This window comes from Triturus cristatus, chromosome 5_2 (genome assembly GCF_964204655.1).
Source record: "Triturus cristatus chromosome 5_2, aTriCri1.1, whole genome shotgun sequence".
In the NCBI taxonomy this organism is placed as follows: Eukaryota; Metazoa; Chordata; class Amphibia; order Caudata; family Salamandridae; genus Triturus; species Triturus cristatus.
Window position 1 is genome coordinate 903,166,656 of NC_140588.1, and position 26,782 is coordinate 903,193,437.

Here is a 26,782-nt window from a genome sequence, read left to right on the forward strand (position 1 = left end):
GACCCACAAAATGCTCCTGACACTCATATTTATAATATAAAACCATCTCCCACTGAAGATACTGCTGCTTTTAACGCCCTCATTGAAAGAGCGGCTGCCAATCACGGAGTGGAACTTCATTCTGACTCTATGGAAGAGGATTTCTTGGTGGACACGTTCTCAACATCAGAAAGAACGGTCAAGACTCTACCAATGTTAAAAGGGGTTATTAAACATGCTAAGGACATCTTTAAGGAGACAACCAGAGCACGGGTATTGAACCCGAGAATAGAAAAAAAATACAAACCAGCCCCAGGAGACCCAATGTACATTAAGGGTCAATTGCCGTTGGACTCAATAGTAGTTTCTAATGCTCGCAAGAGAGCTAACTCGCAAACTACCGGTGATGCTCCTCCTCCGGACAAGGAGTCCAAAGTGCTAGAAACATCGGGAAAAAGGATAGCAGCACAAGCGGCAAACATCTGGCGCATTGCCAACACTCAGGCACTCCTGGCCAGATACGACAGGTCACACTACGATACCCTAGAAACACTGATAGAACACCTACCAGATGACTACAAAGATGGAGCGGAGCTCCTCATCAGAGAGGGAAAACTCATTACAAATGCGTCCATCAGATGCGCACTAGATGCAGCTGACACTGCAGCAAGGGCAATCAACACTAGTGTGATGTTGAGGAGGCACGCATGGTGGAGAATATCAGGTTTCAAACCTGAAATTCAAACTAATATCTTGAATCAACCAGTCAACCCAGACTTTTTATTTGGCCCCGAGGTTGACACTACACTAGAAAAGATTAAAAAGGACACTGAAACTGCTAAATCTCTATGGGGCCTCTACAGTCGCAGCAGTTTCGGAGTGGCTCCTTTCGTCGCCCCGGGAATAGAGGAGCAGCTAGACGTCAGGGGTCCCAGCAGCAGTACAATAAAGGAGGTACCCAGAGTACCTATAATAAGAACAATAGGGGTGGATATCGTGGATCCAGCACCAAAGGCAGAGGACGAGGACACAACAACACCAGGTCCTCCGCCAATAACAAACAGTGACGCCTTGTCACTGCCCCCCGACCACATAACACCGGTCGGGGGGAGACTTTAACAGTTCCTGCCAGTCTGGAGATCCATCACCACAGACAGGTGGGTCAGAGAAATTGTTCAGTACGGTTATTGTCTGGAATTAACATCCAATCCACCCAACATACCACCAAGACACCGTCCTATGTCCGCAGAGCACTTGACATTATTGCAGCAGGAAGTACTAAGTATGCTGCAGAAAGGAGCCATAGAGCTCGTGCCTGTCGAACAACGAGGGTCAGGGGTGTACTCTCTGTACTTCTTTTTTTTTTTTTTTTTTTTTTTTTTTTTTTTTAAAAACCTTTATTTGTGCATATTAAAAGAACAAATACGGGCCTACAACCATCAGGCCGGCCACAAAACGGTTAAGCACTGAGACAAACATTACATCCCCTGTGCATCAATGGTCAAGATTAGCAACGATTCAGGAGTTATACACTGGAGAGATCCTTGACACCAGGGGAAGGAGAAGTAAAGGTTAATTTTAAGGTTTTCAAAATAATTTTATCGAGGAAAAAAGTCAGTAGAGGATAGAACCAAGGAGATTCGAGTCCGCAAGATGGCTTCATCACACAGGAGAGCAGCAGCATCATTAGAAACGGCCATAGAAAATCTCAGACAGTGAGGCGTTGCAGTTATATAACAGGATAGTCACATGAGTAAAATACGCACCCCTCCAAAGCCGCCCCCACTCAATCCACCCCACACCCGGACCCCGAATCGGAAACAAGGATAGCGCAGAGACATAGAAGAAAAAGGCCCATAGAACTAAAAAGAAACAGTTAATTACCCCCCCACCCTACACCAATGCGGAGGCTACGGCCTGCCCCCCCCCCAGCATAGTGCCTGTCGCCCAATGAACCCGAAATATAGACGAGAGAGAAAGTAGGAATAAAGGAAAGAAAATAAGAAAACAAAGAAGAAAGCGGGGAGGAGCCCACGTAACCTCGGAGCGCCCGAAACCACCGGCCAACTACGTCTCCACACACTGAGAACCCACTACACCCAAAGGCGGTCGTGTGAAGATAACGTGTCACAACAATATAAGGAAGGCAGACAAATCGCGACGAGTGCGCACAACCTATGCAGACAGTTCCAGTCCCAGTCCAGCCCATCCGTGAAACCATGGTGATAGAAAGCAATCTAGCCCTGGCCCGATCGCGGGCGTAAGATTAGACTAGCCCCCACATGAAGGCCCCGCAGCCCGTGCAAACAAAGACAATATGGCCGCTTGGGAGAAGATGGAGAAGTAGAGTCACAAAATGGCCGCCGATCATCTATTGAGGTCCCCTTGTGCACCATATAAAATCCAGACCTGGCCTGTAAAGTACAGGAGTTCCACATAAAAGAAGCCGTAGGCCACCGTGAACAGTTCCTCGAGGACGTCAGGTGTCGCTCAGCTGGATACTCTTGCGGGCGCGGTGAGGCAGGCAACAACAAAGCAGGCAGCAATGAACGGGGAAACAAAGTGTCCACAGTTGAGCAGGAGATCGATTGATCCTGGGTGCCGGGAAAGCCAGATGCAGACACCAGTGCAGCACGGTTATACCCAGTCGTTGCGTCCCCGCAAGAGGACAGAAGCACTGGCAGACCCACGTCTTGTTGAGAACAAACGGGGCGCTCACGACCCGCAGCCGACAGTATGGAGTCGAACCGCTCACTCAGCGTTTGCAAGCCAACACACAATTGCAGACGAAAGTCCCGCAGGGCAGCCAGAACGGAGCCGCACGCCAGCGGAAGCCGCGCCCCCACATCGGCAGCAATCCGGGACGGCACTGTGGAGCTGGAGTCTGGTAGAGGGAGGGCGAAGCAGGCAGCGGGCGAGACCGGAGCATCACCCCCCAGCAGCGAGCAGGCAATCAACGCCATGTTTTACCGCTGAACGGTACAGTGGCCAGGGGGGGGGTCGTAACAAGGAGGCAACTCCCCGCAGGTCCGCGCCGCAACAGGTGAAAGCCAACAGTCGCCTCCCCTCTCTCGGACTCTCTTTGCAGCCGACCAGGCAACAGAAGAAGGGGGTCCGCAGCCCTCCACAGCGCGGGCCACAGAGCGGGGCAGGAGACCCGCCACACCGGGGCCCACCCTATAGCTCCAGCCCGTCAGGTGAAAGGCGAAGGAGGTGTCCGGGCGTCTCTCCCCCGGCTCGTCCGGCGACAGTCCGTGGTGTGAGGCGGGATCGGGGCCGCGGGGCTCTGATTTGCGCCGGGGGTCCAGTGACTGCGGAGCTTCCAGGGGGCCGACCAAGGCCACAATGGAGCAGGGGTCCAGCGCGGAGAACAAAGGCACCAAGAGCTCCGGCATCCGGGCGGGCTCAGACTCCGGGAAAGCGGCGGCGCGGTCAGCGCGTCGTCGCGCACGTTGCACCTCGAAAATCGGCGAGGATAGGAATCAGGATGATAGTCCGAGGCCAAGGGCCGGCGGAGCCGGGCGCTCAAGCGTCTGCTCCGGTCGCCATCTTGGCTCCTCCCCTCTCTCTGTACTTCTTGATCCCAAAAAAGGACGGGTCTCTGAGACCTATACTGGACCTAAGACCTCTCAACCAATACATTCTGTCATAGCATTTTCATATGCTCACCCTCCAGCAGGTTCTGCCGTTACTCAGTCAGGGAGACTTCCTAGCAACACTGGATTTGAAGGATGCGTATTTCCACATACCCATACACCCATCACACAGAAAATATCTCAGGTTCACTATTCAAGATCAGCATTATCAGTTCAAAGTCCTCCCTTTCGGAGTAACAACGGCGCCCAGAGTCTTTACCAAGTGCCTAGCGACAGTGGCTGCACACTTAAGGAGACCGCACATTCACGTCTTCCCTTACCTGGACGACTGGCTTGTTCAGGCAAAGTCAGCCCAGCAGTGTGCCAGCCACATACCCACACCATTCACCTTCTTCACAGTCTGGGATTCTCACTGAATTATCCAAAGTCACATCTTCAACCCGCCCACGTACGGCTGTACCTGGACGCGACCATAGACACTCTGGCAGCCAAAGCTCAGCCAAATTTAGTGAGGATCAACAGCATGCAACTGCTGATAAAGAAGTTCAGACCTCAACACTTCCTTCCAGCGAGAGTGTTCATGCAGTTGATAGGCATGATGGCCTCCTGCATCTTCATAGTCCCGCACGCGAGGCTTCAGGAGTGCTTGGCACGTCAATGGAATCAGACTCAAGGACAGTTGAAAGACCTAGTGTTGGAGAGCGGTCGGGCATACAACTCTCTGCATTGGTGGAATCCACAAAACCTTTGCAAGGGCCGACCGTTCCAAGAGCCTGTTCCACAAATAATACTGACGGCGGACGCGTCTCTCCAGGGATGGGGAGCTCATGTACTCAATTACACAGTGCAGGGACTGTGGACGACACAGCAAAAGAAGATGCACATTAACCTTCTGGAACTGATGGCAATCTTCCTGGCAATGAAGGCATTCAAAGTACACTTGTGCAACAAAGTCGTGTTGATCCGGACGGACAACATGACTGCCATGTACTACATACAGAAGCAGGGAGGAACACACTCTCCACAGTTGTCTCATCTGGCTCAGAGCATGTGGAGGTGGGCCATTCAGAGGAACATGTTCCTCATGGCAGAACACCTCCCGGGCAAGGACAACCAAATGGCGGATCTGCTCAGCAGACATAGCCACCAAATGCACGAGTGGGAGCTACATCCATCAGTACTCCAACCGTACTTCCAGCAGTGGGGTCATCCAGAGATAGACCTATTCGCCACAAGGGAAAACGCAAAATGCCAAAGCTTTGCCGCCAGGTTCCCGCATCCACAGTCGCAGGGCAATGCGATATGGATGAACTGGTCAGGCAGATTTGCGTACGCTTTTCCCCCAGCGCCATTAATACCGCTAGTGGCACACAAACTAAGGCAACACTCAATGACACTCATCCTGGTTGCTCCAATGTGGGCACGCCAGCCATGGTACACTACGTTGCTAGAACTTTCCGTGGTGCCGCATCAAAGGCTGCGGCTAACACCCAGACTTTTAACACAGAACCATGGCGAAATTCAGCACCCAGATCCGCAACAGCTGAACCTGGCGATCTGGCTCCTGAAGTCTTAGAGTTTGGCTACCTGAACCTGCCTCCAGAATGTATGAATATCATCAAGGAGGCCAGGAGACCCACGACCAGAGCTTGCTATGCGGCTAAATGGAAAAGATTTGTCATTTACTGTAAAAACAATGACATTAATCCGCTGGATGCATCCATTCAGAACATCATCTGTTAACTGTTACACTTATACCGATGCAATCTGGCATACAGCTCCATCCGTATACATCTAACCGCGATAGCAGCCTATCTTCAGAACAGGCAGCACCTCTCTTTATTCAGAGTGCCTGCCATCAAAGCCTTCTTAGAGGGACTCAAAAGAGTGATTCCTCCAACACACCCACCGGCACCGGTGTGGAACCTGAATGTGGTCCTCACCAGATTGATGGGTCCACCTTTTGAACCTCTACATTCATGTGAGATTCAATTCCTCACCTGGAAAGTAGCTTTCTTAGTGGCAATCACTTCGTTGAGAAGAGTTAGTGAACTCCAGGCACTAACCATTCAAAAGCCATTCATACAGGTTCACGCAAACAGAGTTGTACTACGTACCAACCCCACATTCATGCCTAAAGTGATATCGCAGTTCCACATGAATCAGACTATTGAACTGCCTGTTTTCTTTCCAAATCCAGAAAATGTCCCAGAGAGAATGCTCCATACACTAGATGTAAAGAGGGCCCTCATGTACTATATAGACAGAACAAAGGATTTTAGGAAAACAGAACAACTGTTCGTTGCCTTTTCTCCACAACTCAAGGGCAACGCCATTTCCAAAGCAGGGATAGCCAGATGGATCGTTAAATGTATTCAAATTTGCTATGAAAAAGCTAAACGCACATTAACGATTCCTCCAAGAGCCCACTCAACACGAAAGTTAGGGGCGTCCATGGCTTTCCTAGGGAACATTCCTTTAGAGGAAATATGTAGAGCAGCCACATGGTCCACTATACATACATTTACTAAACACTACTGTGTAGATGTACATTCAAAACAGCAGGCAGCTGTAGGACAGGCTGTTCTCAAGACCCTTTTTCAGACTGCTGCAGCTGGCACGGGCAGCCGCCGCTAATGGAGGGACTGCTATGTAATCTATGCACAGATATGAATTCAGCAGCCCAAATGCCTCGAACCGAATATGCTACTTACCAGTATGCATCTGTTCTTGGCATGTAGGGCTGCTGACATTCATATCGCCCACCCTCCTCCCCGGCGCCTGTAGCGGCTGCAGCACTCAGAATTACTGTATAGCATCGTCATCACTTACTGTATCTACTCCATCACTGCCACAATGGCGAAAAACAATCTGAGGATGGAGAGGATGCCCATGCGCACTGTAGTCCAGGGGAGGAGCCACCTATCTCGTGATACTTCGAAGACTCTTCCAGGACAACAATATGCAATCATCCGGACCCAACACTAGGCGGCGATCTATGCACAGATATGAATGTCAGCAACCCTACATGCCAAGAACAGATGCATACTGGTAAGTAGCATATTCGTTTTAGCGTGCATATAATATTCAGGTAAGTCACACATAGGAGGTCTTCCGATTGTCTCCTGCAGTGGTGTAATTGCATATATAAGTCAAATTATCATTCCACTGCAAACAAATATAAATAAAACTGTCATTTAGAACACCAATAGCTACAACATTTAATAATGTGAAACCTATTGCATTGCAAATGCTTGTTTTCTTAGCAAGTTTATCTGTAAAGAAAGTATGTCTGGTACAGGGTGGAGGAGCCCTACCCCACTGCTCTTTGGGAAGTGGAAAAAGAAAAAAGAAAATAACGCAACGTTATTATAATTTTATTTTTCCGTACTGAGGGAGGTTTAGGGGCAGGTGGGACTGGGATTTTGTCACAACCAGCAGGGGAGGAGTGGATGAGGCATTTAAGTGCGCATGAGGGTTTAGCTGACCTTCTTTGGCCAGCCAAACAGTCATGCACACTTTGCATGTTCTCCACTGGCTGTATTGAAAACCACTGCAGCATATGGCGAGGGGCGGAAGAGAGGATAGATGGGTGGAAATAGTATTTTAATATGCAGCTTTTGCAGCAGCCAACGGTACTGAAAATGAAATCACAAAGCTCTCCGGCACCAACTTCATGTGTATGTAGCTCCTGTATCACTGTGATGGGGATATGTGGATACATATATCCAGTGGATTATAGTTGTTCAGCCAGTACTCCATGGAGTTTAAGCTAAATGGACTGAGTGCGCCATGAGGGCTACAGGCACGTCAGCCTGCACAAAGCCCATTATGCTGAAGCGCTCTTCAAGTGGTTCCGAAGTAAAACCATGTCCACAGGCTAAAACACATAATAAAAGCAGCAATCTTTAATATTAGAAGCGTGGGAGAGAATAAATACGAAAGTCTACTTCCATGCTGCTGCGGTTGCCTCAATGCTCTTCTCCTGTCTGGACTCCCGGCAACTGCACAGGCTCCCAGGCTCCCCTAGGCCAATCCAGACGCTGCTCTCATGCTGGGAATGCTATTGCTTGGATAGGTCTGTGCGGCCTGGTTTGGCGTTTGGACAGGGCCTTCAAGTCTGTCTGGTCTCTACCCAGCTGTGCAACACAGCTCGGGTGGAGGCTGGCCAGCAAAACCGACATGGGCATTTAGCACTCCCCCTCCCTGCTGCTGCCGTCGTCAGAATGGATGGGCCAGCCCCTCCCTCGGCTGGCAGCCTGCAGGGCGAAAAATAAAATGATAATACATTTTTTTAATTCTCATTTTATTTTTCCATGCTTGAATTTGCTGACTTTCATCAGTGAGGTGATGCTACTCTGTCTTAACGGAGAAGCCGCCGCTGCCAAAAACTGACCTGCTCTGTGAACCTCGTTGTCAGACCTAGCTCAGTAGGCATTAGAATCAAAGCAACGTAATTTTTCTAGGACGTTAAAAAAGGGGATTTTAATGGGTTTTATGTCTGCTGCTATATATGGTTGGCAATAGCGGCTGTAGTGAGGTTTCTAGGCAGGTGAGCTCTTCCACTAATACCTTCCATACTCCTACTACTGATTTAATGCAGAAACTAAGAATCAATATGGTAGTGTAGGGATTGGTTAAACACTTTATTAGAAAGTAATGATGTCTGTAAATGCCAGGTCAGAATCTGTGCCATTTGACGCCCCCAGGTTAAATTGACCTGGAGAGGTCATGGTCTGACAGCATCTTGGCATAGTAAGAGGTAACCACAATACATAGGTGAATGTCTGGGGTGCCTAAAAACTTATCTTTTCTGAAGTGGCTAAGGTGAACTGGAGAATAATAGAAGGTATCCATCTGGAGTGGAAATTTTAAGCGGCAAATGCCAGCCTTAGAGCCACAGACAGAGGGCTTTCAATGCCAGGATGGCTGAGGACTGTGGAAGCAGGGGCATAGAGCACTCTAGAGACATAATCAACATGCATTTAAAGTCTCCTTCAAGCCCCCAAGGGATCACAGCCTAGCAGGGCCGGACTGGGATCGCAAACCAGCCCTGGCAATTACGTCTGATCGGTCACGGGGATCAGGGGATGCTGGCAGGAACACTGCTCCTGCGCTTTTGTTACGAGAGGCCGATTTTTTAGCACTGCTGCAAAACCGGCCCCTAGTAACAAAAACGCCCCACACCGGTCCAAAACCCGCCCACACCCTTTCAGCCCACCGGGGAAACGCCCTGTGCCTGCTACTGCCAGTTCGTGCTACAGCTCAGTCAACCAAACAGTCTGGCAAAGTAGCCCAAAAACTAGTCGGCCCTACTTGTGGGTCATAAGATGCCTTCAAACACCAAGGGGGACCCATCTAGTTGGTCAGTGAGTTACACATAATGGTCGTTTACATCACTCTTGTTGGCTTCTACTTCGAACAGAACTCCGTCTCTGACTCAGAGTATCACCCTTCTAGCATAAGCAGAAAAGCTAGACTCAAATACTTGGCCTTTCCATGTATTGCAGAGTTTAGAGATCCCAGGGGCCAATAATTGAGTTCCATGTAAGGTAGCTATAAGTATTTTCCATCGGATCAAGATGGAGTGGATTTTGTGGCTTTTATGAGGGGAATTAATTCCCTTGACATGCTACATCAGTAATTTATGCTGACTTGTGAATGGTACTTGTGAAGGAACTGAGGAGCCACATGGTGAGTGGCGATAAGACCGAGATAGGATTGGTCAGGGCGAGGAAGTCTATTCTGATAGGATAGTTCTGACACCCTGAAAGCGTAAACCATCTGTATGAAAGGAACCTGCAACAACAAAACCAAGGTCCAAGACCCAATATAGAACTCCACAAAAGTTAGGTCCTTAGCTAAAATCTAGCGGGGCAACATGGCGGAGAGGGTGAGGTCTGACAGTCGGGAGACAAGCGGACCCGCTCAATAGTCAGTAGGAGTAAAGGGAACAACATCCCTGTGACAGAGTTGTCATAGGGAGAGGTCTGATGGGTGGACAAAAAGAGCAGGTCTCACTGAGGTCCCAAGAGTCGGTATCCATGGGTTAATAATGTACAAGTATCGACCACAGGGGGGAAGGGAGTCCCAAATCCAGGAATATATCTGAAGGAAGTGAGATTTAGGGGGCTTCAAATGGGGGCACCAAAGCAAGTTATCTGTTGTTTGTGCGGTGATCACCGGGGCAACCATTGTGTCCAAGTTGAGCACCCCCAAGGAAGCCTTCCTTGCAGGAATCGCTGGAACGTGATGTTCACAGTCATGGGATTGCAGATAAATCCTGTAGTGATGCCAGCACTTCAACCCCTTATTGTTGGTCTTGGCGGACCTGGAGGGGTAGGTGCCCCTGCGGCTTTGGTTCTGGTGGTATAGTCTCTGAACTGTCGCTGAGCCTTTGTTCAGGAGGAGCTTGATGATGAAATCAGTGAATAGGGTGGTGCTAGGCCCTCCCGAACATCTAACCTGTCCCAGGCCACTGGTTCCGTGAAGAAATGTGTTCGCTGGTTGGCCAAGACTCGTAGCCTAGGGGGAAAGCGAAATGCGTATTTGTATCCCAAGGAGCACAGCTTCCTTTTGACCTACATAAAAGAAAACAGTTTGCATTGGACGGAAGGTGTATAATCAGGGAAGATCATAACTTTTGCATTATCGACTTGAATTTGGTTCTTTTTCCAGGCTTCAGACAGTATCAGATCCTTGTCTTTGAAATTGAGCAACCATGCTATCAAAGGCCTCCGTGGTGTTGCGGAAAGTGGCTGGGACCCTGTGCAGTCTTTAAACTAACAAACAGGAGGACTAGGAGGCAGGGATCCTCTTCCAATAAATGAGGAGGGTCTACCCCCTCCGGAAGGCCAATAAAACTAATATTGTTGTGGTGGGACCTCCCCTCCGCATCCTCAAGTCTGTTGTCCAAGATTTTAAGGTGTTCTTGCACATAATGGGGGCATTGTGATAGGTCATGGGTACTAGGATTGAGACTATCAATAGCTGCAGTATTCACACTTTCTTTGTCAGTTTCTTTTGATTTTTTCCTGAAGTAAAGTCAAGTCTCTAGTCAAAGCATTTACCTTGGCTTCCAATGCAGCTCAGGAATCTGTAAATGCCATCAGGAATGTGTCCAGTATCACTGGTTATGCATACAATTTTGGTAAAGATAATGAGGAACCTTAGAATTCAGTTGCTTATCAGGTGGTACTGGAAAAAAACAAGCAGTATAAAGGCATTCTTGTCACAAACAAGTGGGATAGTACAATGGCTGAGTTTGGGCAATTAGTAGTGTACTATTGAGCTGCGCATATTTTGCTGTGTGTAACACCACAGCTTAACAACGCTGAGTGACCTGCTAGAGTGGGATGCACTCGGAAAGAAGGGATGTATGAAGCCTCCATCAACTAGCAGGGGAGGCGAAAGGGTAGGGGGAACTTTGATGTGGAGGGGCATGAGTGTGCGCTGCAGATAGGTGTATAGGTGGGTTAAAAGGTGTGCGACCGAGTGGCGTGAGGGGCTGGGTATGGCGATGGGCAGCTGGGCACCACATCACCCTTACCTCCCCCCAAGTCACCTCAGTTCCTTCTTGGGACAAAGCGGGCCATCAGGGTGGGTCCACTGAGAGTAGGGGGACCTACGAGGCCAAGCAGGATTAAGGGCCTATATAGATCATCAGTTGTTCTGGGGGCTAGAGGGTGAGATGGGCTAGGGAGGAAGGATCCCCGTCGGTGAACTCCCTGAACTGTCTTAGCATGGTGTCTCAAGCTGCGGCTATGGGGCGCTTACAAATTCGCTGAGCCTCCTATCAGTAATAATGCAGAGCTTTACACCTCTCCCAGCGGAGTAGTGCCCGATGCCACTGTGGGAAGGTCGAAGGTTGTTGGGCCGGCAAGTACACATTTAGCAGGCGCTTAGTCAACAGGAGGGCAATGTTGGCAAAGTGCATCCGCACCTTATGGTTCTTTCTTCTGGGGAAAATACCTAGACTGTGTATGGAGTGCCAGAAGCCTGCTATGACGTGAGGGGACTCAAGTGCTCTAGACCACTCGGTATCATGCCAAGTCCTCCTCCCACACTTGTTGAAGGTGCGTCAGCTGGGGTCCCAGTGTGTTCTCTGATTGCTTGATTGCTTTGTATAGCCATGTGATGAGGTGCCGCTCTGCCCCCATGGTGTATAATGTATGTATGTATCCCCACGTGGGTAGGTGGTTCCTCATCTATCACACTCCACAGTGCCCCCAGCAGCAGCCCATGCAATAAGAACTGGCTCGGAGGGATGTCATAGTCCTCGCATAGCTGTTTAATGTGAGGGTGTGAGCCTCGTGAAAGAGACCTCTCACTGTTTCGATGGTACGTTTGTGTCATACTGTCTACATGATCTCTTTGTTGATCAGTCAAAGCCAAAATGACAGAATTGTTTTGTAGCAACAAGGTGGGAAGGGTATTTGTATTTTGAATTTGCGTTGCTCTGGATAGTAAACTGCTGTATCCATCTTCTACAGGCAGCTTTAGAGTCATTTGCTTAAACATTATTGTCCATTTCTAACATTATTGTCCATTTCTAAAATGTAACATTTTCTTCTATCCATATTTCTGAGATGTGCACTAGCTAGCAGAATAGTAACTTTGTCGGTTCAAGCATGCCTACTTCAAACTAATTTGTGCACCATTAACAACTAACACTAGTGCTTGTTTTCCACTTTTTAAAATGTTGTCTTCACACAATGCACCTTCCTCAGCCTATTTTGCTGGGGCTATCTTTTATTTACTGGGATTTCAGTGGACTGGGTCTTGCTCCCTGTCCTCCTGATCAGGTGGCAGCTCCTCTCCACACAAGACAATACAATACAACTTTGTCCTGTTCCAAGACAGATCACAGTAGTGGGCATTCTCCAGAGTCCTTGCTCCTAACCCTGTGAAAACAGTCATTTCCAGAGTTCTGTTCCTAGACATGTGTCCCAATGTACTAACTGCAGACAAATTTAACCTGCTGTCTCAATAGGGCCAATACCTTTCAAAATTAAGAATACTGAGCCCAAAAAAGTTGCGGTAACCTCCAACCACTTGTCTCCATGTAGTCTGACGAGGAAACATTGGGTATGCTTTACTGGTAGTAGCATTGCATTTAAGAAGCACCCACGGTCAAGCACAACGTGGTGCTTTATTAGCAAAGCAACACAGACAAATGGAACACCTACAGAGACTCACAGGTGCCATGGTCTCTGGGAAGCACATAGGATCATCTAGAAAGCTGAACAAAAATACTGGATGCACAATTGTCCTGCTCAGTGGATTGAAAGTTTCACATAAGTCGGATGACCATCTCACTATGACGGTGATTATGATGGCGGGCGGATCGCCACCGCTGAGCCGGCGGTGGCGATGCACCCACCATCTCCACCTGATTTACCCCTGCCATATTATTATGGCGGGGGTATCGCGGGGGATGCCAAGTCCTTTTGCCGCATTTCTGCCAGTCGGCAATCGTTACGATTGCCGGCCGAGCGGAGCTGGGGCATGATATGGTTGCGGTGTCTGGAAGGCACCGCCATCCATATTATGATGCCCGTTAGTAAAAGCCTTTCAACGGCGGCGATGCCATGGAAAGGCTGGCAGGGATGTGCTTTGGGGGCCTGTCGCGGGCCCCCAGGGGGTGTGGGAGGGTGGTGGATGCACTTGGGGGTACCTATTGTACCCCCTGCATTCGCATACACAAGGTGGCAGACACCACACGGTGCCTGCCACATTGTGCATGGGAATGCACAACATGCCTTTTCACCATTGCGGCGGGTGCTGCTGTAAGTAGCACCGGCCGCAATGTTGGAAATGCGGAATGTGACCGCCAGGGTGGCGGTCGTATCCTAATCAGTGGTGCGGGACCGCCGCACATCTGGCAGCCGGTCCCAGCACCGCTAGGGTGGTGGGCGATCCTAATCAGCCCCTTGTGTCATCACTGTTTCCATTACTGGGCTTTACTGTGATAACCTAATGCAATCTGGGTATTGTAGTCTTTGTTTCTGCCCACTGGTCTAATTAGAGTAGCATAGAGTGCTTTTTTTTTTTTAATTTAGGACAGTGAAGAGAACCCATACTGTATATGGGTCCCCATTACTCTTTTGTCCCAGTGTAGCATTTGAAAGCAGGCACAGGCTATTTTGGAAAACATGCATTACATAAAATTATAAATGGCTAAAAAATGAATAATAGGGATGTTTTTCACCTTTGGGTCCTTAGTGACCTCAAAGAACACTCGAGCTTTTTTATTGTATTCTATTTGTCACTCAAAACTCTCAGTAAAATTCAACCCTGGTATCCACTTTTACCCATCTATAATTTTTTTTTTTTTTTTGAAAAACCTTTATTGCACCGAAAAATTCAATACAAACATGGGCCTACAACCACCGCTAATATATACATGTTCAACAATATCAAGAAAGCAATGGGCCCCCTGGGGCTCAGCCAAATTGACAAAGTATTGAGTGCACATCAGAAGTTATCCGGATACATAAATTTTGAAATACAAACAAGAAAAAAAATAAATAAATAAATAACACATAAAGACAAGGCGGAAACCATTGAAAAAGAGGCGTCTAACCATGGCTGGGGGACCACACAGCTGAAACCGACTGGTGTGAACACCAGATTCTAAATCCTGTTATTTTGTTACTCCAGCTTATATCTCGTTGTCTATTTGATGCCACTTAGAAACCCTTGGTGAAAATCATCCCCATTATTAACAGATACCGACCTATAATTATATTTCTCAATAGCAATAAGTAATTCCCTGGAGTCTGGCAGCTACTTGGGAAGGACAGCGAATGGCGAGGGAGACTAGATAAATAGTGGGATTTTAGAACTGCTAAAATCTGATTTATTTTTGAGGTAAACAAACGTTTTTATTTTTCCCAGGCAGGGTTTCTGCCCCAAATATCTTTTTATTATGCATGGGTGGTTCTGGACTTACTATTTTGTTTGCAGCAACTTGCACTCCAATTTTGTAAATAGCCAAAAGTAGTAAACTTACACTTTTGAGTAAGTTATCTTTTCCCCATAGTTTACCAGCGGGAGACTCCGCAGTCGGGGTGGAGATCTACCTATGGTAAAGTATAAAGACGAAGAAAAAAAAATTAACTTGAAAAAAATGGTAAAAATATTTTCAAGTTAAATATTAATTTAAATGAATTGTATATAGAAAAGAAGAAAAAAATGCTACAGCGCTATTACCTTTATTTTGAGTTATTTCTTTAATTAATGTACATATATTAAAATAATTTTTATGTAGTTTAAATTAAGTAATAAATTTCACATGAAGATATTGTTTAAAATTATGCTTTAATAACTATTATAAATGAGGCGTAGAATTAATTGTAATTGATTTAATTATATCTTTGAAACATTAGGTTAATTTTTACATTCCAACAGTTGTTAAAATATTTAGAAATTAAATAACAGATATGGACTGTTTTAATATATTTTAAGATGTTGAATAGGTTTATATTTTTTAATAATTTAATTTAAAATTATTACTAACAGTGCTTTATATATAATTCTTAACTCAATTACCTTCTGTGGGATGGTGTTTTTGGCCATGTGTGATGCTGGACTTACTACTACTTTGGTAGTAGTACACTTGTGCATTTGGCTCCACCTCCCTTTTCCAGGTAGGGGAGACAAATAAGTTACACTTTTTGAGTAACTTTACACTCTCATTTCGTAAACAGTTACAAAGTAGTAAACTTACTCAAGAGTGTAATCTATTTTCGGGATTCATCCCCTTAGCTTGATAGTTTACTTTGGTTTATACCGCTCAGAAGACTTTTGGGGCTTAAATAATTCCTATCCAGTGTACACCACCCACAGAGACTTCAATTGTATCTGTCCATCATCTCTATTCAAATAAGAAAGAATGTTAGTCTCCCTTTGCTATTTGTTGGGTAGGAACATCTCCTCCTTCATGACCAAAGGAGCAACGATAATCCACCATGCATAAAAGACTGTATTCGTAATGTGAAGGAGGTAATTCATGTTCACTTGCTTGCTTCTTCAGTCATTTAATTAAAGGCAGAAGGCACTTGTCTTGGATACTAGAAACACCTCACTTGTGCTTGTAAACAAATGAAGTGACAAGCGAATGGACTCTGCATCAGCTGCATCTTTTAATCTCTGGAATGGAGCACCTTAAAGTGTACATGTTTGAGAGTCTTGAACTCTGGAATCTGAGTGTACGCACTGACCTTTGGGCCGGTCTTCCGCCTCCTTGTATGTGCTGCCCCCTACTATCAACACATGTCATTATAGTAGTAAACTCAGGATTGTTTCCGAAAGACCGTCCACTCTGCCCTTCGTAGGTGCGAAATCACCAAAGGCAAATACTGCCACTTTAGAAGACAGGAGCTGTCCGTCTCTTACTGTGCTTGCATGTCCACTCCGAACAACTAACCAAGGCAGTGTTTCCATAAAAATGTGAAATAAAAGTGGCTACTTTTTTTTCGGGGGGGAGAATCTTTTTATTGAACATTTGCATCACACAGCAGGTACGGGTGGATTATACATTTAAAGTGCAGTATAAGTAGAAGGTTGACCATGCTGTGGCAATATCCATAAACATCACAACACATTGTACAATGAGTGAACAGCAATTCAGAAATTCGCCACTGTAAGTAATAACCTACCCTAGTACGCATCTTGCCCAGGTTCCGGTGTACTACGCCAAAAAAAAAAAAAACATATTCCCTCCAAGCCCCCCAGATCTTTTTCCACTTCTTGGGGTAGCCCTTCCCTTTGTAGATTGTGTTCCGCTCCACAGCACCAATCTAAGTCTCTGGACCATTCCTCCACCGTTGGGGATTCGGACTTACCCCATGCACTAGCTATGTTGAGCTTGGCCACGCCAGCACCCAAAGGCACCCATATGACGAGATATTTCGGTCCAGGTTCCTCCGCTGAGATATTTAATAATAGTTCCTTGGCATCTAGAGAGAGCTCGGTAGACGCGACTCTGGAGATTACTGTCGCTATTTGCTCCTAAAATGATTGAATTTGCGGACAGGCCTAGGGAATGTGAAAATGGTGGCCTCCTGCCCACATCCCTGTAGGCACGATGGGGATACCAAATATTTTCAATTCACGGGGATTGAGGCAACAAGGACTGCACTTATCTAAATGTAGGGATAGTCTGAACTAATCTTTGGTGCACAGAACCAGAAGTTCAATACCCCTATACTTCCTGAGTTTAGACATCCCTTCAACATATGAATCCACTCATTTGGTACAGCACCCATCATTATGTCATGGACATGATTTCATTTTCAGTAGAGTTCAGCAATTTAGATGATGTGACATGAATTCATTGTTATCATTATATAACACACCAATCAAACATATTTGTTTTATGATCCTTTATTCACGATTCTTCGTGTTCACAATCGGTTAAAACACGTAGCCAACGCATTTCGTCCCATCTGACTTCTTCAGGGCTACAACAACATACATAAAAACATGTTATATTTACAATATTTACAAACAATAAAACAATTTCTTTCATACATTTTTAATTCCAACATCAAATAATGTATCTATTACAATGATTTCTATCTAATTACTAAGACCTCAAGATACCCATGTGTGAAATGAAAAATAAAAGTGAAGAAAAAGGGAACAAACCCCTTAATATTATATCATAGCTGAATTCATATCACAATATCAATTTGATTAGTATTCAGTTGTGAGTCAATTCACTCCTTCTCAATTAAGTTTAAAAGTGAAGAAAATCGATATAGATTAATAAATCCAAATTATTATTTTATTTGTTCAAACGAAAGGCTTCTGTTTCAGATAATCCAATCATTCAGGATTGTATTCTGTATTATTTCTTTCTTAACTTTTCAAATAAGGCGAACAGGCATATTTGAAGCAGAAGTGAACAGCCGACACGTGTTTCACCCTTATGGCTCAATATCGGGCCAGGGCTTTCTCAAGGCTTAATGTTCAAGGATGCAACATAGCATATTAACTTCACGTTTCACTGTTCAGAGTCACTGCACAATACAGTAGGTCAAATATCTGCGCCGGAATAAAATTGTTACGAGAGTCATAGTCCCGGGATAATTCCAAACGCTAGTTCTTCCCACCGAAGTAAATTGGACAATTTCCTCCGGAATTGGGATCCCTGGACCTTGGTATTTCTGCATTAGTATCAATTTGATTAGTGCATTATCAAAATTAGTGCATTTAAAGTTCTTTCAATATATAGGCATCTCAGCCCATATTTCACATCATGACTAATCCGTTTGGAAGCTCTATAATTAGTTATCCGCTAGTTCTCAATAGTTTGTTTAAGCATTTTTATTGTATGAGGCCGGATGGAGCACATTATGTTTTAATTTGCACTAATTTCCTAAAGATTTTTAGGGGATTTTTTTGCATATTTATGGGCGAAGGATAGCGCGAAATATACCAGAAATATTTATTTTTATTTATTATGAGTTTTATATAGTGCTAACCGGACCCGAAGGTATCAGAGAGCTTTACAACAAGAATCACTCGTAGGATACATTAAGCAATTTAGTATGTAAAAAAAGAAAATCTCACTCGTAAAGTAAGATATCGCAGTAGAATGTACCATATGACAGTTATCACGGTAGAATGTAAAGGGAACATATGACGCCCCGCTGAGGTGGTCGTAGAGAACACAATGGCTCACGGATGGGTTCGACCGGTGAGTGGGGGGCAGGAGGTAGTCATGCGGAGAGTGAGGTAGAGGTCATTGAAGACAAAGTGTCTGTGTGCTACTATGGTTTCTCTTCGGCGACTGGCTTGTAGCTATCCGTTTGGGGGAGATCGATTGAGGAGGAAGTCCTTGAGTTGCCTTTTGAATTTTAAGTAGGAGGGGTTAATCCTGATTTTAACTGGAGGGGAGTTCCATATTTTCAGCGCATTTCCTGCAAAAGATCGAGATGTGTTTTTTTGTCTTTGAGATTTCGGGGGGATAAGGAGTAGAGGGTTTGTGCTCCTCAGGGTTCTTGACTAACCGGCCTTCTGGAGTTTAGCAGCCAGGTAGGCGGGTTTCCCTGTGTGCAACACTTTGTGCGTGAGGCAGGCGGTTCTGAAGCTAGCACGACAGGGAGCCATTTTAGCTCTTTGAGTGCATGTTAGATGTGATCATATTTCTTAACTCCGGTGACCATTCTGGCTGCTGCGTTCAGAGTTGATCTGAGTGGAGCTAGATGGGATTTTGCTGCTCCTGTGAGGGTTGCCATTCCGTAGTCCAGTCTGGACAGTGCCAGGGATTGTGTAGCTTGTTTGAGGTCACTAAGAAGGATGAAGGGTTTTATTTTGTTAAGCAGTTTAAGGTTGAGGAAGACGCTTTTTGCGGTGTTTTTAATGTGTTTGTTCATGTCTAGTTTGGGGTCCAGAGTGATTCCCAACGATTTAGCTGAATCAGCTAGAGTAAGGTTGTGATTGAGAGCCTCAATGGCTTTTATCCATTCTGTGATTTGGGGGTTCTCCTCTTTGTTGGAGATGAGGAGGATTTTGGTCTTATCCCGATTTAGTTTTAAGTGGTTGTGTGAGAGCCAGTGCTGGACTTCTCGTAGAGTGGCGTTCTGTCTCTGGATGTCTTCGATGGAGGAGGCTTCCAGGTAAATTTGGGTATCGTCTGCATAGAGGTGGAAGGGAATGTTGTTTTTTTTAGTATGGAGATAAGGGGCTCCATATATATGTTGAAAAGTTGTGGGGAGAGTACTGATCCTTGGGGGACACCCCTACATACAGTGAGTGGGTCAGATGAGAAGTTCTTGATTTTTATACTTTGGATGCGGTTCTGTAGGAAAGAGGTGAACCATGGTAGGACCACCTCCTCTGTTCCCGCCTTTTCTTGAAGTGCTTTGATGAATAGTTTGTGGTCAACCGTGTCGAAGGCTGCCGATAAATCCAAGAGTATGAGTAGGCAGCATTGGCCTTTGTCCAGAGATTTGTGCACATCGTCCATTACATTTAGGATCGCTGACTCTGTACTGTATCCTTTTCTGAACACCGATTGATGAGGATCAAGAAGGTTGGTGCTGTCTAGGTGTGAGTGAGTTGAAGGAGAACACATCTTTCCAGAATTTTCACTAGGAGAGGGAGGTTAGAGATGAGTCTGAAGTTGTTCAGATAGTTTGTGTCAGAGACAGGTTTTTTCAGTAGAAGAGTGACTTGGCCGATTTTGAGACAGGCATGACTCCAGTGCTCAAGGAGCCGTTTATAATCTTAGTCCAGTGCGGGGCTAGGCATAGTTTGAGCTTTTTGGCCAGTTGGGCAGGTAAGTGATCCATGACATGTGCTGAGGGTTTGGTGTTAGAGATCATTTTGATGACCCCTGCTTCGGAGATGGGGTTGAAAGAACTCTATAAGTTAGAGGGGGTGTTTGGGTGTGAAATCTTCTGACTCAGTGGGCAATTTACTGTCATGGGGGCTTTTCTGTATGACCAAGGAGAGTTCTATCTTGGAGATTTTGTCATTGAAGAAATTGGCAAAGTTGTCACATAGGTCTTTGGAGGCTATAACTTGTGTCATGGGGTTTTGGAGGTTTGTTGCTTGATGAAGCTGAATAGTTCCTTGGGTCTGTTCTTTGCTTTGTCCAGGGCGTTGAAAAAGAAGGATGTTTTTTCATTTTTTATGTGTTTGTTGTATCTCCCTCTTACTGCTTTGAGGCTAGCTCGTAGGATTGTGGACGGATTGTTTTGCCACAGTCTTTCTGCCATTCTTAGTTCTCTTCTTTCGGAGTTTAAGTTTGAATTGAACCATGATCTGGAAGGAATGTTCCTGACTCTTTAGTTTCAGGGCGGCTATTTGGTCCATAATGGAGGTCCTAGTGGAGTTGTACTGAGAAGTGAATTCTGTTGCTGAGAGTTCATCCGTGTGTAAAGGGAGGAGGGAGCTTACCCCTTTCCTCCAGGTCTGCAAGTGGGATTTGGCTTATATTTCTCACCCAGCGCAGTGGGTCCAGAGTGCCGGGATGGTCTTGGATCCTTTGGTTTAGGTGGAACAAAATGATATGGTGATCCGACCAGTCCACAGGCAAGGTGTGGTCAATGGAGACTGTCTGCATGAGCGATAATGGCGTCGAGGATAGAGCCTTTGTTGTGGGTTTTCTCGGTGCAGTGTTGGGTGAGTTTGGGGTTGCTTAGAAGATCATTGAGGGTTTTGATTAGCGCGATGTTTTCATCTTTCCAGTTTAAGTTTAGGTCGCCTAGAAGTATGTTTGGACCATGGAGTGAGGAATGAGTTAATAGGTTGGAGAGGTGCTCTTCGAAGGAGGAGGTGTTTCTTGGCAGATGGTAGAGGAGATGACAAAGTAGTGAGTTGTTGTCACTCATCTTAATGGTTGTAGTAAGACATTCAAAAGAGTTATATTTGAGGGTGTCAGTTTCCGTTACAGAGATGCTGTTCTTGTGTATGATTGCTACGCCCCCTCCTCTCTGTTTTTTTTTTTCTGTCTTTGTGTATTATAGTGAAGCCTGGGGGCACAAGCATGTCCATAATTGGGGGAGAGAACTCGTTTAGCCAAGTTTCGGTGATGAACGTGATGTCAATGTCATGTGTAAGGATGGTCTCTGCCAATTCGGTTGCATGTTTGGATGCCGACCTGCAGTTAATGAGCATGCAGTTGGTGTTGGATCTCTCGTTATTGGGGTTCTTTAATAAGGGAGCCCTGGCGATGTTAGAGAGGAGGGCTGGGGGTCTTAAGGGTCTGGTGGGGGGCAGTCTCTTCCCATACCAGTGATCACCTGAATCTTGGATCTGGAGGCGACAGTATTGGTTGTGTCAAATGTGGAGGCAAGATCTATCGCTTCTTTAGTGGACAAGGAGGCTCTTGTTCTTTTGGGTCTCTGAGCCTGGTTTGGGAGGGGGGGTTGTGTTCCAGCTGAGCTGTTGGGTCTCAAGATGCCTTGAGTGATTAGTGCTGGCGGATGGGGGAATCATAAGTGGATGTTGGGCGGGTTTTTGGAGTGTGGTGAGGTTCCGTACTATTTCGGAGAGGCCCAGAATTACCATTTCTAGCTGGCTCTCCAGCAGGGCCAGTCGCTGGTTCATCTTTAAGTTGGGAAGGGAAGAGGTGTCTCGGGCGTATGTTGTGGCTCTTTTGTTTCTGGGTCTCTGAGTCTGAGTTGAGTTAGGGGTCGTGGATGTGCTAGGCAGTTGGATATTGGGCGGCTTTGCGTGAGTGGTGTCAGTAAATGGGGGTGTCAGGTATGGGTGTGGGCTGGGCTCTCTGCGTTGGCTATTGGTGTTGGAATTGTCCCAATTTTCTCTATGGAAAGCCCTGGATATTGAGGGTGGGCGATCTCGGCGGGGGTCCCGCTGCCATCTCTTGTGTGGCAGTGGAATGAGAAAGATAGGCTTCAAGGGTAGCGCCATGAGATCGCAGGTTGTTTTTCGAGAGTGGGTGATTAAGGAAGGTGGGTATGGGTGTTGCTCGGGGGGTTGGAGGGCCTGATCTGTGTCATGGTACCCACTAGGATTGGGGGGAGGGAGAGAGTGGGGCGCTGTCGGGCGGGGTAAACCGAGTGGAGGATGAAGTTTGGCGGGAGGAGGCAGGCTTGCAAGGCAGAGGTCTTGTGGGGGTGGTGTGTTATGGAAGGGGGAGATGGGTATTGGTTGGAATGGGCTTGGAAAGCCTCGTCTGTGTCGGGGCTACGATTTGATAGGGAGGGTGGGAGAGAGTTGAACCCTCTCCGGGAGAGGTGAACGGAGTGTCGGATGGTGTCTGGAGGGGGGAGTTTGTCTGGCATGGCGGGGGTCTTGTGAATTTCCTGTGCAATCGCATGGAGGAGCGGTCTATTAGGGAATAGGAGGATGGACGGGCAGGAGCTATGAGAAAGTGGAGGGGCGTCGTGGAGCGAGGGGAAGAGAGAGTCGAAGGCTTCTAGGTTGTCGTTGGCTTGGATCAAGACTGTGCCGTTAGTGTATATGGTTACGGAGGTGTTGCCGCTATGGAGTGTGATCGTACGTTTGCAGCTGTGGGTGGTGTTGGTTATTTTAGTTATGTGCAGATGTGTTTTGAGGATGTTGTTCTAAATAGCAGGTCTCATGGTGTAGAAAAGGTCCATTTTGATCTGGCCTTTGGAAGAGCAATAGTATGTGTCCGCGATTAGGGTTTCTGGGCATTGTCCAATCAGCCGGTGTTTAAGGTTTCTTTTTGCTTTAGGGGTGAGGTTGGGGGGGGAAATGATGGAGAAGGAGTTTAGGCCGTATGGTTTTAGTCCTTTGGGTAAGGAGGGGCGGGATGGGGTGGTGGTTGCCATACTGTCTCCAATTAGTTTGCCGGAGGGGATGCGCTTGTGAGGGGATAAGGTGGGATTAAGCACAGAAATCTAGGGAGAAATGATCTAACCTACCAAGGCAAAGTTAAGTGCCTTGCGAACTGTAAGATGATTTTAGTGAATATTGTGTGGTTGCCTAGGGTGTTGCTATTAGCCCACGTGTAGGAGAGATCGGTGTGGTGAGTAGACCAGGGGCTTTTAAGGAACTGTGGCCAAAGCGTCGCCAGGAATAGACAGTCTCCTTTCCAGTTTGGGGTACATCCGTGGAGTGACCCTGTTCAAGGAGCACTCCTTACTCGCCCAGATCGATTGATCAGCTGATTGTAAGAAAAAAAAGTGTCTTCTCCAACAGCAACCCTGTAGGAAGATGGTTACCATGCACTAGCTATCAGCAGTATTTTCCAAGTTGTTTAGAAAAAATAACCTCTCCTTCACCTTTTCTGCAGGCAGAAAATTAGTGAATAGTGATTAGTCTTACTGCTCTGCTCACAGTGAGATGATCGGCGTGATGGCCGGACCAGGGCGTTCTATGATGGGTTAGTGATTAGGGGCGAATGGCCGCCATCTTGGAGACAGGCCGGTTGTGCTAGTAAGGCCGGGTATACTGTGCCTCCAGTCCCTAATGTCTGTGTAACTGGGCAGCCGATTCATTGACTGGATCAACGGTCCAGAAATATGCAACTAGTGAAGGAGGTTGGGAGAGCTTAGGAGACTAGGACTGTCGGTGGGCGTCTGATTAGCTGTTACAGTGATGCCATTTTAGGGTCAGGCAAGAGGAAGCGAGTCCCAAGCCGCCCGTTGTTGTGGCCGCACGGCCAGATGGGGTTCCTCTTTGCGCCTTACCGGTCTCGACGAGCGGACCCTTCCACACTCGATTCCTTGTGTTCTCGCCGCAGCCCGGTTCCTCTGGGACTTTTTCGACCAGTCTCGTGGGCGTCAGGGAACATCGATTCTTCCGTTGTCAGCTGTAGGCATGCGACCGTCCGGAGTCCTGATTGATTGCCGTCCGGAGTTTGTTGTTTATAATAATGCGGTTACGATTCCCTTCGGGTCCAAGTGTGGCTATTCGGGATCATCTGCTGAGGAGTCCGCCGTGGCTGCCTGATCCTCTTCTATGTAGGGGCAGCTTGCTTTCGATTCTAGGCGGAGGATCCACAGTGCGATTCCGGGACGCCTGCTTGGGGATTTTTCACCGGTGTGTCACTCTTGCATTATAGTTGGTCGTCAGTGTAGAGGAGGCCGTAGGCAGGGGGGGCAGCAGGGATTTTCACGTTTTAGTGATCCCTGGATCCCGGAGCTCGTTCTCCAACCCCTGCGGCCATCTTGCATCAAACGGTCCTTACCATTCGATATGATTTCTCCGATCTTGACTGCACAATGTGTATAACAGTTCCTTTCTTCTAAACCCGTATTGTTTTAACCTATAGACAGAAGTTTCACGAGAGAGGTGAGCGGTGATCAGTGTTGGATCAGTAGTAAAAGGCAGATTATTTTAGATTCATACCTCATGCGTTAAAGTTTGTCCAAAAAATGATAAGTCAGAAAAAGTTCAGCCAAATATGGGCGTTTCATCCAATATATACACAATGGGCATTTCACTACAGTTGGTGGTATCCCATAATTCCTAATCTACAAATAAAATTCATTAACCAAATTCTTTTCTTTTTTTTTTTTAAAGAGTCTAAACAAAGTGCTACTGCGTCATGTCAAATATAAATACTCTTTTACAACCATTAATAGAAGGCAAAAGCTCTCAAAACATCCTATGTTTCTGCCCAAGACCCCTTTGAATTGTTACTGCACAGCGCAAACATACATTGCAACAATGCAGGTATGGGGTTTTCCGCCAACATGTACAGAATGGACATTTCCCTACAATTGGTGTTCCATAATTCCCAAAGCTACTGAAAGAATTCCAAGCTAACATTATTATAAAAAGAAAGTTTAAACCAATTACTACCTCGTCATGTTAGATTATTATACTTTTCCACAACCACTAATAAAAGGCATAAACCCACAAATCCTGCTATGTTGCCGTCCAAGACCTCTTTAATCTGTTACTGCCCAGCGCAAACGAAAATTGTAACAACGCCATCCAATCAAATGGTTACTCCCTGTAAAAACAGGCACTATGAGATGAGGCGTTTTAACAATGGGATACTAAAAATATATCAGAACGCTTTCCACAATTCAAGTACAAGACATTAATTACTCACTGAGGCTGGCGATAGGTAAGAGCACAGTGTTCCTGCAGTCTCATAAGGTTAAACGCTAGCGTTCTGCGAGCCACGTTTAAATAGCCCGCTCCGATCTCAACACCTGATTCGAGTGAGGGGTTTCCGTTCACCGCCATCTTAGAGCAGTTTGTTTAATACTGCCAAGATTGTCATTAGTTGTGATATCCTTCATTTAAGCCTAAGGTATATGGGCACACATATACCATCCACTTTAATTTGTAAAGTATTACATTATTAAATTCAAGTGTCATGCTCATTTCTTTTTAACAACAGACACCATTTCAACTTAATATAACCTCCTACAGTAGAGCTTTCGGGGCCGCATCTTCTTGCTAAATTAATTTCACTTTGGTGACCATCTACATTTATATATATTCAAAATTTATGAGACAATTTATCTGCAAAAGGCAGCGTAATTTCAATCCTAAAAAAAACCCAGAAGATGGCTGTATCACCAGCGCCATATTTAAGTGGTCGGCTCACTACTGACGCGATCAGCATTAACTGTTATATCCACAACATATAGTGACATTTAAGGTAAGCATTTAACAAAAGTTTGTGATCCCTTTAATATATGTAAAATCAGTCCAATAAAAGGCCCAGATCTTTGGACCACAAATGTTTTGACATTGAGCCCCAAAGTTAAGCTATAAGTTAGCACCATCTTGGAACTGTTAGTTTAAAGTTATTAGACCGAGATGTAGGAAGATTATACTGTATGATTTGAAACAGCACAGTGTTCAACATTATTCCTTGAAAAAGTATTCTACCTGGTATTTTTAAGCATGATCGATATTCTGTCCATTTCTTATAACAGATAGATTCAAAGCGAGGTAAGCGCCATCCTGAAAAGGTTGATTTAACGTTATTGGAACGGGGTTTGAGAAGATTATGGCACAGGATTTTAAATTCAACAGTGTTCAACATCAACACAATAATTTACAAGATATTATTGAGCATAATAGATATTCTGTCAACTGTTAATAATAGAAGGATTCAAAGCAAAGCCAAGAGTTTACAAAAATCAACTTGGATATACTTAAGTATATTATGTAGCGCCATTTACAACTGCTATTTAAGTCCATGCCTGTTGTTCTCCAGAAGAAAAAAAGGAAAACAAATTAATGAACATATGTTTGATCAGAGACCCTATACAGCAACGAGCACATCATAAGTTGTGCTAAATTGGCCGAAACTGAACACTCAGCTTTATATCTTTGAGAGTTTTCACATCACAAAAAATGATAACTGGCTCTGATATCACTGAGTCGGATTCACGTGTTGATTGCTAATTGTCTAATGCTGGGAGGCTAGCCTGGCAGCTGTGGCCAGACATCTACTTTGGGGTGAGACCAAACTGACAACAATAACTGCTGCCAAGTCTGTTATGCCACCAGAAAGCTAAAAATGTTCTGGAAAAGTTGCCCGAGCTTCTATTGTAGTTTAGGTCAGTGGGATTAAATAGTAGGATATTAAATTTGTAAAGGCATCTTTAACAACACGAAATAAAACACACAATTTGTTTTAGTTTGAATAATTTGCATTGAACAACAATTAGCTGCTGTTGTACTCTACATGTAAAACATGCAATGTACTATTTAAGTTGCAATACTGAACAGTCTGTTTCTTTTGTTACAGCTTCCCTCTCGTTTCTTGCAAAGTTGTAAGTATCAAA

The 26,782-nt window shown here is 45.8% G+C and overlaps 1 protein-coding gene across 1 annotated transcript in view; it reads left to right on the plus strand.

The window, feature by feature from the left end:
* Window positions 1–26,782, plus strand: part of LOC146829392 (uncharacterized) — a 434,028-nt gene that overhangs the window by 284,392 nt on the left and 122,854 nt on the right. The window contains exon 14 of the mRNA XM_085608055.1: window positions 26,746–26,770. Coding sequence (XP_085464181.1) covers window positions 26,746–26,770 — 25 coding nt within the window. The remainder of the gene's footprint in view (window positions 1–26,745; window positions 26,771–26,782) is intronic.